General features: G+C 34.1%; 1 protein-coding gene across 1 annotated transcript in view; it reads left to right on the top strand.

The window, feature by feature from the left end:
- Nucleotides 1-13,793, top strand: part of dpydb (dihydropyrimidine dehydrogenase b) — a 157,911-nt gene that overhangs the window by 73,994 nt on the left and 70,124 nt on the right. The window contains exons 10-12 of the mRNA XM_042771862.1: nucleotides 4,826-4,933; nucleotides 5,283-5,455; nucleotides 9,094-9,289. Coding sequence (XP_042627796.1) covers nucleotides 4,826-4,933; nucleotides 5,283-5,455; nucleotides 9,094-9,289 — 477 coding nt within the window. The remainder of the gene's footprint in view (nucleotides 1-4,825; nucleotides 4,934-5,282; nucleotides 5,456-9,093; nucleotides 9,290-13,793) is intronic.

Genomic DNA, 13,793 nt, shown 5'->3' with positions numbered 1-13,793 from the left:
ACCCCTGTCCTTGTTTCCCTTGATATCTGACTCGACTATCTGTGTTAAGCTCCCTTTTTCATTGTCTTTTTTTCTGTCTTCTTGTATGTCTTGTGTTCTGTCTTGCTCTTCATCTCCCCATCTATTCTGTGTCCTTCACTCTGTCTTTCCTTTTGAACACACACACACAAACACACACACACACACACACACACACACACACACACACACACACACACACATGGCGCATTCATTATTCCATCAAAACTTGATGTCTGTATTTAACCTTAAAGAGATCACCAAAAAAATAGAAAAGTGCTCTAGAGTTAACAATAAATGAGCATTCTGTTATTTTCTCACCTTCATGTTCATGTATATGACTTTTTCATCAGTTGAACGCAAATGGAGAATTTTTTTAATGAAATGGAAATTCACCGTATGTTTCCTTAATGAATAATATCATTATTCATGCATCTTTTTATTTATTTATTTATTTTTTTTGTGTTTTTTTAATGGTAAATTTTTAATCAAAATTTATCATTACTTGATCTTCCATTTAAGAAAGATTTAGATTTGTCTCTGGTAAAGCATGAAGCACACTTCTCCAATTATTTGGTCAGCTTTAAATCTTGTCCCTTTCTTACAATCTAATGCAAGCTCGCATTCAGATCTGCTTCCATCCAATCAACATCCAATGAATGGAACCAAGTCCCTGCCATACATTCTTTTTCCTTTTAATAATCCATTTCATTTAGATGTATGCCACAATATGTAAGAAAAGATCTTCCATTACGTTGAGGCTTTAAGAATGCTCTATATAGAAGTCTATTCACCATCATGATGAAAAAAAAAACTAAACAAAACAAAAAAAAAACCCTTCCAGTATCATAACAGGTCTTCATAATCCGACTTCATTTGAAGCTGCATATTTGTGAGAAATAGACCAAAGTTAGATCATCCCTAGTTCTCTAAAGTTCTTGAGAGAAGTAGCAAAGTCTGATTCATAAGGAATTGTTCGTTTGAGTCAGATCTTTTCAATGAATCAATTGATCCAGTTCACAAGCCGCAAAGTAGCAGCATGTACAGCATCAGTGAATAATGACTTGGATTTCAGTCAGAATTTCATCTCAGAGATCTATTGTATAACTTCAGAAGGCTTATAATATAGTGCTTGACTTGTGAGGACCACATTCATGGTGCTTTTATGGTTGTTTTTGAAGCTTGAAAACTCCCGTCTCTATTCATTCTATTTTGAAAAAGGTCGACCAGTACATTATTCAAAATATCTCCTCCTGTATTCTATGTAAGAAAACAAGTCCATATAGGTTTAATATAGACATGAGGATGAGTAAATGATTTTAAACTTTTTCAACTAATCCTTTAAGGCTTGGCACCCTTTGGCATTTTTGGTTTCTTTACGCAGAAAGAAATGTGTCTGTTGAGTCATTTTGCCTTCTATTTTTATTAAAGTAAGGAAATACTGTGTGCATTGGTGTATTGATTTGATTTGAGAAATTCAAACATTCCTCGAGGGTGACTGTGTACTTTGTGCTTCTTTCTTCTCCTTATAATTAAAAGGAATACGTATCATTTATTATGTTTGAATAACACTACTTTTTGGTAGCTAAGCTTCATTGATATTGAGACGGGCGAGTCTCAGAACTGTCTCAGAAGGGATTTCTTTTTCTCATAAAGCAATGGCAATAAGCTGGGAATCATAAAGGAAATGATTACATTTGTGCCTCTGTGATATTTCTTCACCACTTCTCTCATGTTGTCTCTAATGTCAGCCTCTACAGTGATTGACATGCAAATGTGTACTTTTGCTTTTGAGAGAGAGAAATGGTTGAAAAACACAGATAAGTATGTTTCTTTTTGGCCTGTAAAAATAACTGGCGTGTTCCACGCGCATCCTTTTTTTTTGTCATTTTATCATGTGATTGCCATGTTGTACGCTCTCCGTCTCAGTAATGGCTATCATCAAAATAAAACATTTTGGACCATTGCCTTGAAAATATTGTTTTCTGTGTACACCCACCACAAAATCGTTCACAATGGAGGCAATTAAGCCAGGAATGCTTTAAGGTTAGCGGCTGTCATGTGGGTTTATCTGAAGCATTGAAAAAGATGAATGCAGCTTCTAAACTACACCATATGGGAAGGCAGATTGGTCTAGATGTTCAGTTCTAATGAATATGACTCTGAGGAGGTCTTACTGAGGTCAGCGTGTATATCATAATGTCATATAAGTTGAGTTTCCTAAAAAACGCTTATGTAATGCAAGGATGTGCATGATTCAGTTGCCTTATAAATATAATATTTTCTTAGGTAAAAAAAAAAAAAAAAGATTTTTTTTTTTCTCTGTGTGTCACATTATTTAAAAAATAAATAAATAAAATAAATAAAATTATGTAAGGCTTAACAAATCATTAGCTAGAAATAAGTTCAGAGTTAGAAATGTCATTTACTTTTTAAATGCGATATATTTTAGGTGTATTCTCCACAGACTTCCTGGAGTGCCTTCGGGGACTCCTGGGGGAAAACTCTGGATTTAAGGCAATCACTGTCTGTCTGTCTTTTTTTTTTTCTTTTTCTTTTTTTAAACTGCTTTGCATCGTTTGACTGCATATGGCATATAAGCTGTTGAAGAATACAGTCCAAGAACTACTTTTCAACTATAGTTAATCAGCAGATGGTATATTGGATATCAATATGTTGTGCTTACATTTGTAACAGAACTCCAAAAAAACTGAGCTGGTTTGTTTTTTATTGTAGTATATTACTTCTTGGTGTTGTTGTTAGTCACACAAACTTCGATTTATGTCCTCGCTGTGGTGCTGATCCAGGACCAGTACAAGACAAAATCCATCTTAATCATTACTTAAAAACTCCCCCCACCCCCACCCCATTGAGCATGCTGTAAATGGTAAGCCTAAAAAAATCACAACAGAACACAGAGTAGAAAGCAAAGTATTTCCTTATTACTCAAGTTCCTTATTACTCCAGCAACACAATCCTACAAAATCCTAATGCATGTAACACTCACCTTAGCATCAGGGTAAAACAAGACAAAAACAGCTCCTAGAAAATGCCTACCATATAGAGAGTTTCAGAATGCAAATGGTTCTGAGACCCTACTTTTGTTTAAAAATTGTCAAAATCCTAACACTATTTATTTCCTGATTACAATTTAATTTTGAGTCCCAGCATTATCTAATTTATATCTAGAAATAAACAAAGTTTATTTCTGTTGTGGTCAAATCATGCTGGAGAACATTAAAGTAATTTGTTGAAATCGAATTTATATTTTCAAAAATTTTTGAATGGAATAAACCTTCAGGGTTCCTTGTAAGATTTCATTTCTAAAACCGTGTCTACTTCTGTACTTACCTTTCCTGTAAAACCATTACCAGTCTCTGAATCACAGTATTTCTCTTCAGCTCTTGCAGTTGCTTAGTGCATTATAGGGCATACAGGAAAAGACTAGTATTTAATTTGTGCATGGATATGGTCTGAGAAGTGTCAAATGGTGCTACGAAACAACTGCTCTCAGCTAGTTCAAGGCACAATTACATTTTTAGGTGTCTCTCAGCCGCACAACTTTACAAATTTAACTATTATCCTTATGTTACCTTGTATGAAAGCACCTACGCTGTTCAGAACAGACTTTAAATAGCCTATAATGATGGCAGAGAAGTACAGGCAATATTAGGTTTTATACCTCGAGCATCTGTGAACTTCCAGTTACCTCCTGCATGTTGTACACGTTAATCTGTCCTCTGATGTTCGGCATAAAAAGTTTTTGTTTGTTTGCTTCAAGGAACACAATTCTTTTTCCCTCCCATCTCACACGAAGCCTTCGTGTTCATCGCTCTAACAGTGATGATGAGCGTAATGAGATTGATAGCCTCCATCATATAGTACATCCTTGGGGGGTGTGCCAGTCATAATAGACAGATTTGAAGTGATGGGGGTTAAATATCCCTTAGATCCATATCTGTTTGCCTTTTGTCTTATCGACATACTTCTTAAGAAAGCCGCCTGCCATTCCTCTAGTTCATTATTATACGTTGTCCTGCGGAGGACATAATTCCAAACAAACTCTGTTTAGATCATTCATTTATATTCAATTGCTGAAGTTGAGCGGGATGCTCAGTATAGTTACATTTAATGTTTTAACTCATAATCATAATGCTGATATAAACTGTTTGCCCTACTACAATATGCCAGATGCTCTATGTCTATTAGTGCCTAGGGGCATCATGCACCTCATTTTATTTTGAGCGGGGACAAGTAACATGTTTAGCATGTGAGAGTACATAATATAATATATTTGGAGAATGGATGGATGAATTAATGTAATTAATTAATATATGTTTTATAATTATTATAATTTATTTATTTATTAGTCATGCTATATTGCCACTGAGCTTGACAGCAAGTGATCACCATGCATTTTTTTATTCCAATAACTTTTAGAGTTAAAAGTGACATGAAAGTGGGTAGATGATGATTAATTAAAATTGAAGAATAAGAATAACATTTAGACATGTTTAGAATAGGTTACCTTATGTTCCCTTAGTATATACAATAAAAAATGCTAATAAATCTAACAGTTAATTTAATGCAATTTTACATTAAAATACTGTTGAATGTAATTTTTGGAAGTAAAAAGAAAAAGTCATCTTATAATTTACAATGATCTGACATTTACAGAACTGAGTTACAATTCACATTTGATGTTTTTCATTGAAATAAATGTTTCTTAGTTTTTTCTTATCAGTTATGCATTTATTATCTACTATATATTTCTTTATTTAATTTAATTTTTTTTCATGCTTGACAGGTCTTCCACAAGCAAACAGGGACAAGATCTTTGAGGGCTTGACCACAGAACAGGGATTCTACACATCAAAGGATTTCCTACCTTTGGTTGCAAAGGCCAGTAAAATAGGTGCTGAAAGAGATTCCAGTTTATATTCCTTTCAACACAGTGCAATGTAAAAAAAAAGTGTGAATTTACAGTATACCTTTGGATATCAACTGCTATCATTTCACAGTAATTTTACTTGACTTATTTCCTGTTGTGTTCTCTTGTAACAATATTACACTGACTGGGAAAAAAACAAATGTGTTTATTACACGACTCTCCTCAGTATTTCTCAGTTGCGGCATTGAGTGGTCAGACTGTTAATATTTTTTTGTTAATGATATTTGATGTTGTATAAATCTTATTGCACTGAATTTTACTTACAATTTGTTTCATTTTTTGTGTCTTTTTCTGTGGCATGTGTCTTTTGCAGGCATGTGTAATTGCCTCTCGCAGCTGCCAAAGCTGCATGGGAATGTGATAGTCCTAGGTGCAGGAGACACAGCGTTTGACTGCGCCACCTCTGCTCTCCGCTGTGGAGCTCGACGAGTCTTTGTGGTCTTTAGAAAGGGCTTCACCAACATTTCTCGTGCTGTTCCAGAAGAGGTACAAAAAAAATAAAATAAAAAAAAAATTCCGTTCAGCAGCACCTTGCAAGCCAGTTATAGATTCCTATTAAAGGAACAGATGTATACACCACGTCCTAAAGAAGACATTTTTTCTTTTTTCCTCTTAAATTACATTTTGTGTAGAAGTTTTTTTTTTTTTTAACAGTTTGTTTGTTAAAATTCTGTCAAATTCTCTCTCCATCTTTCTCAATGACAAATGACAAGTAGATAGACAGAATATTGTGTACCTTTACAAACCCTTTTACTCAACAAAAAAATAATTCTGCCTTGAGTATATATTAATTTTCTTTGCATAAATGAAGACAATTCCATTCATTAAAAAAAAAAAAAAAAAAGTTAAATAAATATATATAATATATTATATATATATATATAGTGAAGCACAGTATGTTATATTGAAGCACAGTATGTTATATCTTTGCAACTAGTTGCGTACTGTTGCATACAAAAAAAAAAAAAATTAAATAAAATAAATAAAAAAAATGTAATTCCCAAATGGATATAATTTATTCAAGGGAATATAACCTTTCAAAAAAATGAGTGTTATATTCATTATCCACCTTTCCTCTAGAAATTGCTTTACTGAGAACATAGCCCAGTTTCAAAAGCCATTGTCTCAGTTATTACTGATATTTTGCAAAATTTTGTCTGTAATGTGGAATAGTTACATGAAATATTAATCATTTCAAATGGAACTTTATGAAAGTTAACACAGCTAGCCATAGATTACATAACAGACAGTCGGAATAAAAGCGATAAAAGTCAGCTGAGAAAAACTGAATGGCCTTACTTAATGGAATAATCTGACAGTAAAAAGATTCAGAGTAAAATATATATGATAACTGATCTGAAATCTAGTGTAAGATCTGGAGTGGAGTGAGCTGGAGTTAAAAGTGGATCTTTCTCTGTGAATTTGATATCTATGATAAAAATAAACACGTGAAAGCATGGATAGATACACAGGACTAAGGTTAAATAATAAATAAACAGGAAATAAGAAGGCTTACATTTTTTTTAAATAATTAATTCTATCTCTTATACAATTATTATTTTTTTTTTTTAACTTGCCCACAACTAAACATTTTACACAATATGCATATATTCCGAATTGTTATACCTTAAAACATAGAACTGAATATACAGTATGGTTGATTAAGAGGCACATAAATGCACTGTAATACATTAAGTGTAATTTTATGCTTTAAAATATATAAAGTATTATGCAAATATAGAAAAACTACTAAGGTAGTTATATGGTGATAGAAAAATACAGTTTATGTGGGGAATGTTTAGTAACCTTCACAGTACTGTATGTGTGTATACTCGCTGTCTTGCACTTGAGCAAAGGTTAGACTGTTGATTCATCTGTGAAAATGTTTACAGAATATGCCAGATGCCATATTGTCTTCCACTTTATGCTGAACAGTTTATGAATAGCAATTCAATTCATTTAAATCTTACATTCCTTCAGTTTATATTGTATACAATTTATATGCCTATACTGTACCTAGTGCCTAGGTTATGTTGTCACACACAATAGGCTAGAGAATGATGTATTGGATGTATTGGTATTACCCATAGAAAGAATTTCCCATCTCAGGGAGAGAAAAATAAATAAAAAATAAAAGCAGTTGAAAAAAGTTTGTCAAGAAAAAAGTGAGAAAAGTTTCTGTAAAGGTGACCATGTTGAGCTTTATATAATAAGATTTATTTTTCTGTGGAAATTTTTAACAAAGTAATTAAGACATTCTTTTCTCAATTACAACTGTTGCAACGCTGCCATAGCAACTGTGACAACAAAGTTAAACTTAGAAATGTGTAACTACAGCAACTATTAGCTCTGCCTTTGCTCTGCGAATGTTCAAACAGGGGTGTGCTAAAGCGCCATGGCTGTAAATTAAGCCTCTTCATTAAGGAGGGGTTTTTATGAAAGGTGTTAGTTTTATTTCTACTCTCAGTTCATGTATGTTTAAGGAATTTAGCAGACACTTTTATCCAGAATGACTTACTGAAAGCTCTTTAGCTTGACACATGAGACCATTGTGATCAACAGATTGTAAGCATACAGTTTAGAACATTATCTGCTAGGAAAATTAATTATCTGTGTACAAATACAAACAAGTGCTTGCTAGTACAAATAAAGCTGTAGTACAAAGTACAAAACTTTGAATTTAAATTGTCAATTTGTGAAGGAGTAAATTGCAGAATGGGGGTGAAAGTTTTGATGATGGTAATTGATGTGCGGTCTATGATCAAATAAAACCTACAGCACTGTTTCCTGGTAAGGAAAGGGCTGACTCTGGATATTCAGCAGGAGGAATCTGTGTGTTTTGACTGTGGTTAGTTTATGTGGTGCAAATGACAGGTTGTTGTCCATTGTGATATCAGGGTTCTTGGCTTTCTATGTGGGTGAGATGGTGGAGTTTTTTATTGAAACGACAAGGTCTTGGCAAGGGTGGATTTAGATGGGATGCACAGGTCTAAAATGCATCTAGGTAAAAATGCTAGCCAGACACGAGGTGATTTGTGAGATATGTGGTTGTCAGAGGGTGGAAAAGTGAGAATTAATTGATTATTAGCTCAATAAGAATACAAAAGGAAGCCATGACTATAAAACCATTTGGTGTAAAGGAAGAACAGAACTGGTCTGAGTACTGAACCCTGTGGAACTCCAATGGGTGTGGAGATGAAGTGAGTCCTTCCCATTTAATCCAGTAGCTACTTTTCTGAAGGTACGATGAAAACAATGTGAGTGCATACCCTGTAATTCAATTGCTGTGATTAGGGCCATTTTTGTGGAGTGTGTTTGTGTGTGCGAAGCCAATTTTCAGCAATGAAGTTGTTTTTGCTGGTGTAGTCTGGGATATGCTTGAACACAGCCTGTCTTGCTTAACAATAAACATAAAATTTTATTTTATCCCTTCCGTCCATGATTCTGTCAGAACAGACTTGTCACCTATTTTTGGGACACTACCCACCAGTTGAGAACTTCTGCTCTTCACTATTGAGAAAGGGCTGTAAAGATTCTTATAACCTGTTAGATGTCCATGACTACAAACTAACATGAAGAGGGCCTGAAGGTACGGAGGTCAGGTGATGGTGGAGGTGATGTAGAGGAGTATAAGATGGAGAAAAGAAGGGTTGAGGAGAAGGCCAAAAGTGCATGTGGAAGGGTTTTAGGAGTCTTGTGCTTGTGAACCTGGTAAATAGAGTGTTTTATTGGAGATTCTAAAGAGGAAAGAAGCAATGCACTTCTAAAGTTATCAGGAGATACAGTGGAAGGAGTAGGATAAGCTGGAGGGTTAAGTAGAGAGCGAAAGATACAAAAATGCTTTCTGGGGTTTGAAAATTGGCTTTGTAGAAACTTTAGGAGATTTTCACTGGGAAGATGTGGGTTTCCAGATAAATGGTGCAGTACGGTAAAACAGGTGATGATGTCTGTAAGCAGGCTCAGAAAGATGTTCAGGTTTCTTTGAAGTTTAAGTATAGCCAATACTTAAATTTTGTCATGACCACCTTTTAAAGATGACTGCATGAAGTTAACTCTGTTTTCATGCATTCTAATGTTAGAAATTAGAATCACCTGCTTCTCTTTTGATTTGTTTTTTTTTTTAGATGGAGGTGGCCAAAGATGAAAAGTGTGAGTTCCTGCCCTTCCTGTCTCCTCATGAGGTAATCATGAAAGATGGACGTGTTGTTGGCCTGCGTTTTTGCCGCACAGAACAGCAGGATGATGGGACCTGGATTGTTGATGAGGAGCAAATTGTCCACCTGAAAGCAGACTTCATCATCAGTGCCTTTTTTCCAGAAGGTGAAACCATCCATAAGCCAAGGTCAACTCAGAAACAACACAATCAGAAATTGAAACTAACTATATCACAAATTAATAATTTCAAATATCTCAAATTTTATTTTTTAAGAATTTATTTTCTCATAATGCTCTAACTGTATTTGTTTCCTGCAAAGTACTTTGTACCAAATGAATGATTCCAATAAGTATTATTTTATGTTGCACACTGTGCCAGTTAAAAAACAAAAACAAAAAACGTGTTCTGATGTAGTTTAAAAGAGCACATGTTGGCGTACCTGTGGTCCATGTGAAAGATTTCCCCAGCAAGCCATCACAGAATCCAGACTTTTCTCTCGTCAATAAGCATTCACCACTTATCTTTCCTTAACAAAAGATTATAATAACAACATTATTACCACCACCACTATGAAGAAGAGGCCGGAGATGATAAGACCCTCAAAATGAGAGCCTTGTTTCATTATGGGAATCCTTTATCGATCCACCATCACAAATACAACCTTATTTCAGCAGAGTAGGCAAAAACATTAACCACACATTCACATATTATGTCTAGATCACATATTCTGTGCTTCTTAACTATATATTGACCACGGTCTTTTTGTTATATATATATATATATATATATATATAAAGGCTATTTAAAAAACAATGTGTTTATATTGTTAATATATTATGCTTTTTTTCTTCATAATTGTTATCAACATGACAATCTAAGTGAAAAGGTGTATTGAATGTTTTTTTTTTTAATTGGTTTTCCCCCTTTTTGCTTTAATGATCCAAAGAGTTACATCAAGACCATCAGCAAGAACATCTAATTGTCAATACAAAGAGACACAAATTCACTTGAGTGATGAGTGATCTATATATAGTACAGAATATTAAATACTTGTTCATTTGTTTCATATTTTTAAATTCTAAAACTGTTTAAATTAGATTATAAATCCCAGATGTGGCCTCAGACTTTTGTACCTTACTGTATATCATTTTTGTTTGTCGGCACACATTCACCCAGCCATTTTTCATCTCCTCATGATTTTTCTTTCCTTACTTAGTGTTTTCTTGTCCCAGTGTTGCTGCACTTGAGCAGACCTGTCATCCATCCTATACATTGTAATGTGTCTGAGTGAAGAAACGTTTCATCACTGGCTTGAAGCTCAGAGATAGCAAGCTTATAAATGCCACTCACTCCCCGCACCTTGACCAAGATATGAATTACTTATCCACTCCAATGGCCAGCAGAGCCAATAGAAGATGGTTGTGTTGCGGCATCAAGAAGAGAAAAGCTGAGATAGTGAGAAATTCTCCCCTTGCAATCTTGGGTGGGCAGGCTGGTCGGTGATTAGATCACCACTGGCCAGCGGGATGAGCAGCTGACTGGCTACTTTTACAACTGTGGAGACCCTTTGCTGGACCCCATGAAGCATGATGTTGTCTGTATTCAGATCCCTAGGCCTCAAAGCAATGCAGTTTTGAGACATGCTTACAGTAAAAGGAGTAGTCTACTAAAAAAAAAAAAAAAAAAAAAAAAAAAAAAAAAAAAAAACATTCTGTCATCATTTTCGACCTTTTGTATGCTGTTATTTTGTGAAAGACAAAAAGTGCAGTTTTAAAGACTCAAGACCAGTGTTGTTATCGTTAACCAAAACTAAAACTATTAAAAATCCTTTTAGTTAATTGAAATAAATTTTAAAATTAAATAAAATTAACATATTTTATAAATTTTTTGCTAAATCTAAATTTCACAAAATTTGAAATGTTGCCTTTGCAACTAAAACAAAATGTTGAAGTATTAAAATTACAAAAACTAAAACTGAAATAAAAGTAAAGCTGAATAGAAATAGTTCCAAAAACTAAAAATGTCAAACACACATAAAAAAAGACTAAAACTTAAACTAAAATTAAAATGAAAACTGAAGATATAAAAATAAATGCTCATTTAAAATATTAATGAATAGTATATAAATAATACTAAAATAACACTGGCACACACTGAAATTTAAATCATTATTCACTGATAATACTTTCTTCCAGTGAACTATAAACCTGAGATCTGCAGGTCATTGAGTCAGTGAACTGAGCTTGTGAACTCGTTTGACTGGATCTTTCCTATTCGTAAATGAATCGCTCCGTCCAGTTAGTGAAGTGAACTGAATCAACTAGTTCATTTGAAAAGAATAATTTGTTCACATATTGAATGATACCTATCAATCAGATGACATCAATCAAGAGTTGCAGTGGAGAAGATTATTCTAAAATATTTTCTTTTATTGTGTATTTTTTTGTATTTACTATGATCCTGTTTTATAGATAAGGCCAGTGTTTTTTTTTTCCCTTTCTATTTTTGTTCCACTAAAATAAATAAATAAAATAAAATAAAATTTGACATTAAGTGAGTAAATAATAACAAAAATGTCATTTTCTGAAGCAGTGTGATGCTTTCACATCACAGTTTCAGCATCATAACAATAAATAAATTCATATATTTGCATTTTCAGCGATGCGTTCTGCATTCTCATTTTCTTCCATCCAAAGTCACTTTTACTAAAATAAACTCTTGAGACTCCTAATGCACACTGTCTTCCTGCTTGTATTTCACACAGCGATGTGCATTCCATCTTCTAATGGAGCTTGGCAATGAGCAGTTGTATGAGAATTTACTCTGGAGACTGCTACTGGATTCTGAGAGGAGGCCATTTCATTTAAGGGGAAGATCTCAGGAGTCCCACACAACAGCCACACTCCACATCCATCACACATACACACAAAACGTGCAGAGAGAAAGCAAGAGAGGTGGAGGAGAAGGGAAACAAACAGGAGGGTGTGAGGAAGGGTTTTTTTATTTTCTGAAAGTGATGAGGCCGGCAGTCATCATGATCACTGGAGCGTCAGGCGAGGAGAGCTGACGGAGGGACCAGGGGATTGGTCTCGAAAAAAAAAAAGGAAAGGGAAATTATAGTCTACAATAACAGCCACAGCAAAAGCATCAACAGGGCCGTCAGGGTTACAAATTCCTGCTGGTCTCAGGCTGGCATCCGGAGGGACTGTCATTTCTTCCTTCATCAAAGACATGTCTTCATTTTTCAGCTTAAACAATATCCAGCCGTCACTAAGTGAATAGTTATGTGTCCTTAGTGGCACCAAAAATATTTGGCCTCTTAAAAAGCTATTTTTTTGTGGCTTTGAATCTGTGATGCTTTGTTTACACTGGCTCAAAAATCTCAGATTTTTTACTTACATGACTCAGATCAGATATTATTGCATACGTATAAACACATAACTATAAACTTGAACAATAAACTTGAAATCTGCAAATAACTGAATCAGTAAACTGAGTTTAAAAACAATGGATTGGACTGGATCAGACCTATCCGTAAACCTATTCGTAAACGAACACAACTGTTTCGAATGAGCACACTTTTTTTAAACAATCAAAAAGTTTCATTGTCTGTTGCGGAAGTTTAGACATTCCTCTCGTTGATAGCAGAGGAGCAGATCCAGCGAGAGCTTGATGGGGCGATGAATGAAAACGTTTTTTTTAGGAGTCGTGGCAGTAGAGACAGCGCGACTATAACGACATTTAAATAATCCTGCCCACTCTAAAGCGATACTAAACTGCAGTGAAAATGCAAACCGTGCCAAGCCGAGTGGAGTTGTACCACACAGTGGAAAAGCGCCAATATTGAATGATACCTATCAATCAGATAACATTTAGTATCAATATCAGTAAACACAAAAATACATACGAGGTCCATTCTAAACGCTTCCTGATGTGGTTTTAAATCAGATACATATCCAATATTTGGACACGTGATCTACATCTAAACACAATTCCAAAAATTTCAAGCCATCACAAGGCAAGGGAGACACATTTGCCTGCAAAGATAACTTTTCTTAATATTGAATTTTAAAGCAGATATAGATAACATAACTCATGAAAATGACCTTTATTTTACTTGTCAGTTGTGTCTTAAGTGTAATGTAAACAGGTGATACAAAAAATTAAATAAGATCAAAAGATTGGATCTGTGCATTAAGCCTTGCAGTGCCTTAGATTTAAAGACATGTATATGCTAGTGTACAGAATTATTTTCTGGAAAAATAAACCAAAATATTGATCACTCATTCACAGATTTTTGTCAAATCAAATAGAATGAGAATGAGAATGTGTACCATCCAAACTGTCTTAATATGAAATTAGTCAACAAATGAAAGAATCTGTATGAATTCCATTCCATTTGATAACAAAATATTAGAACAAGGACATTTATTTGATAGGGAACAGCCAAATTTTCCTAACAAAACATGAAAGTAAACAAATGTTATATTTATTTTTTTTATTTTTTTTTTATTTATTTTTTTTTTTTTATATATATGACAGTTTCTGGTTGTTGAACGTAACTCAGTTATGTGAACTACATGTGGTTACTCTGCTAGGACACCTGTGTGGCCATGAAGGGAAATAACTACATACATCAATTAAGAAGACCTATGATTCTTAAAAAAG

Source organism: Cyprinus carpio, chromosome A2 (genome assembly GCF_018340385.1).
Source record: "Cyprinus carpio isolate SPL01 chromosome A2, ASM1834038v1, whole genome shotgun sequence".
Lineage (NCBI taxonomy): Eukaryota > Metazoa > Chordata > Actinopteri > Cypriniformes > Cyprinidae > Cyprinus > Cyprinus carpio.
This window is presented reverse-complemented; position numbering and strand designations above follow the sequence as displayed.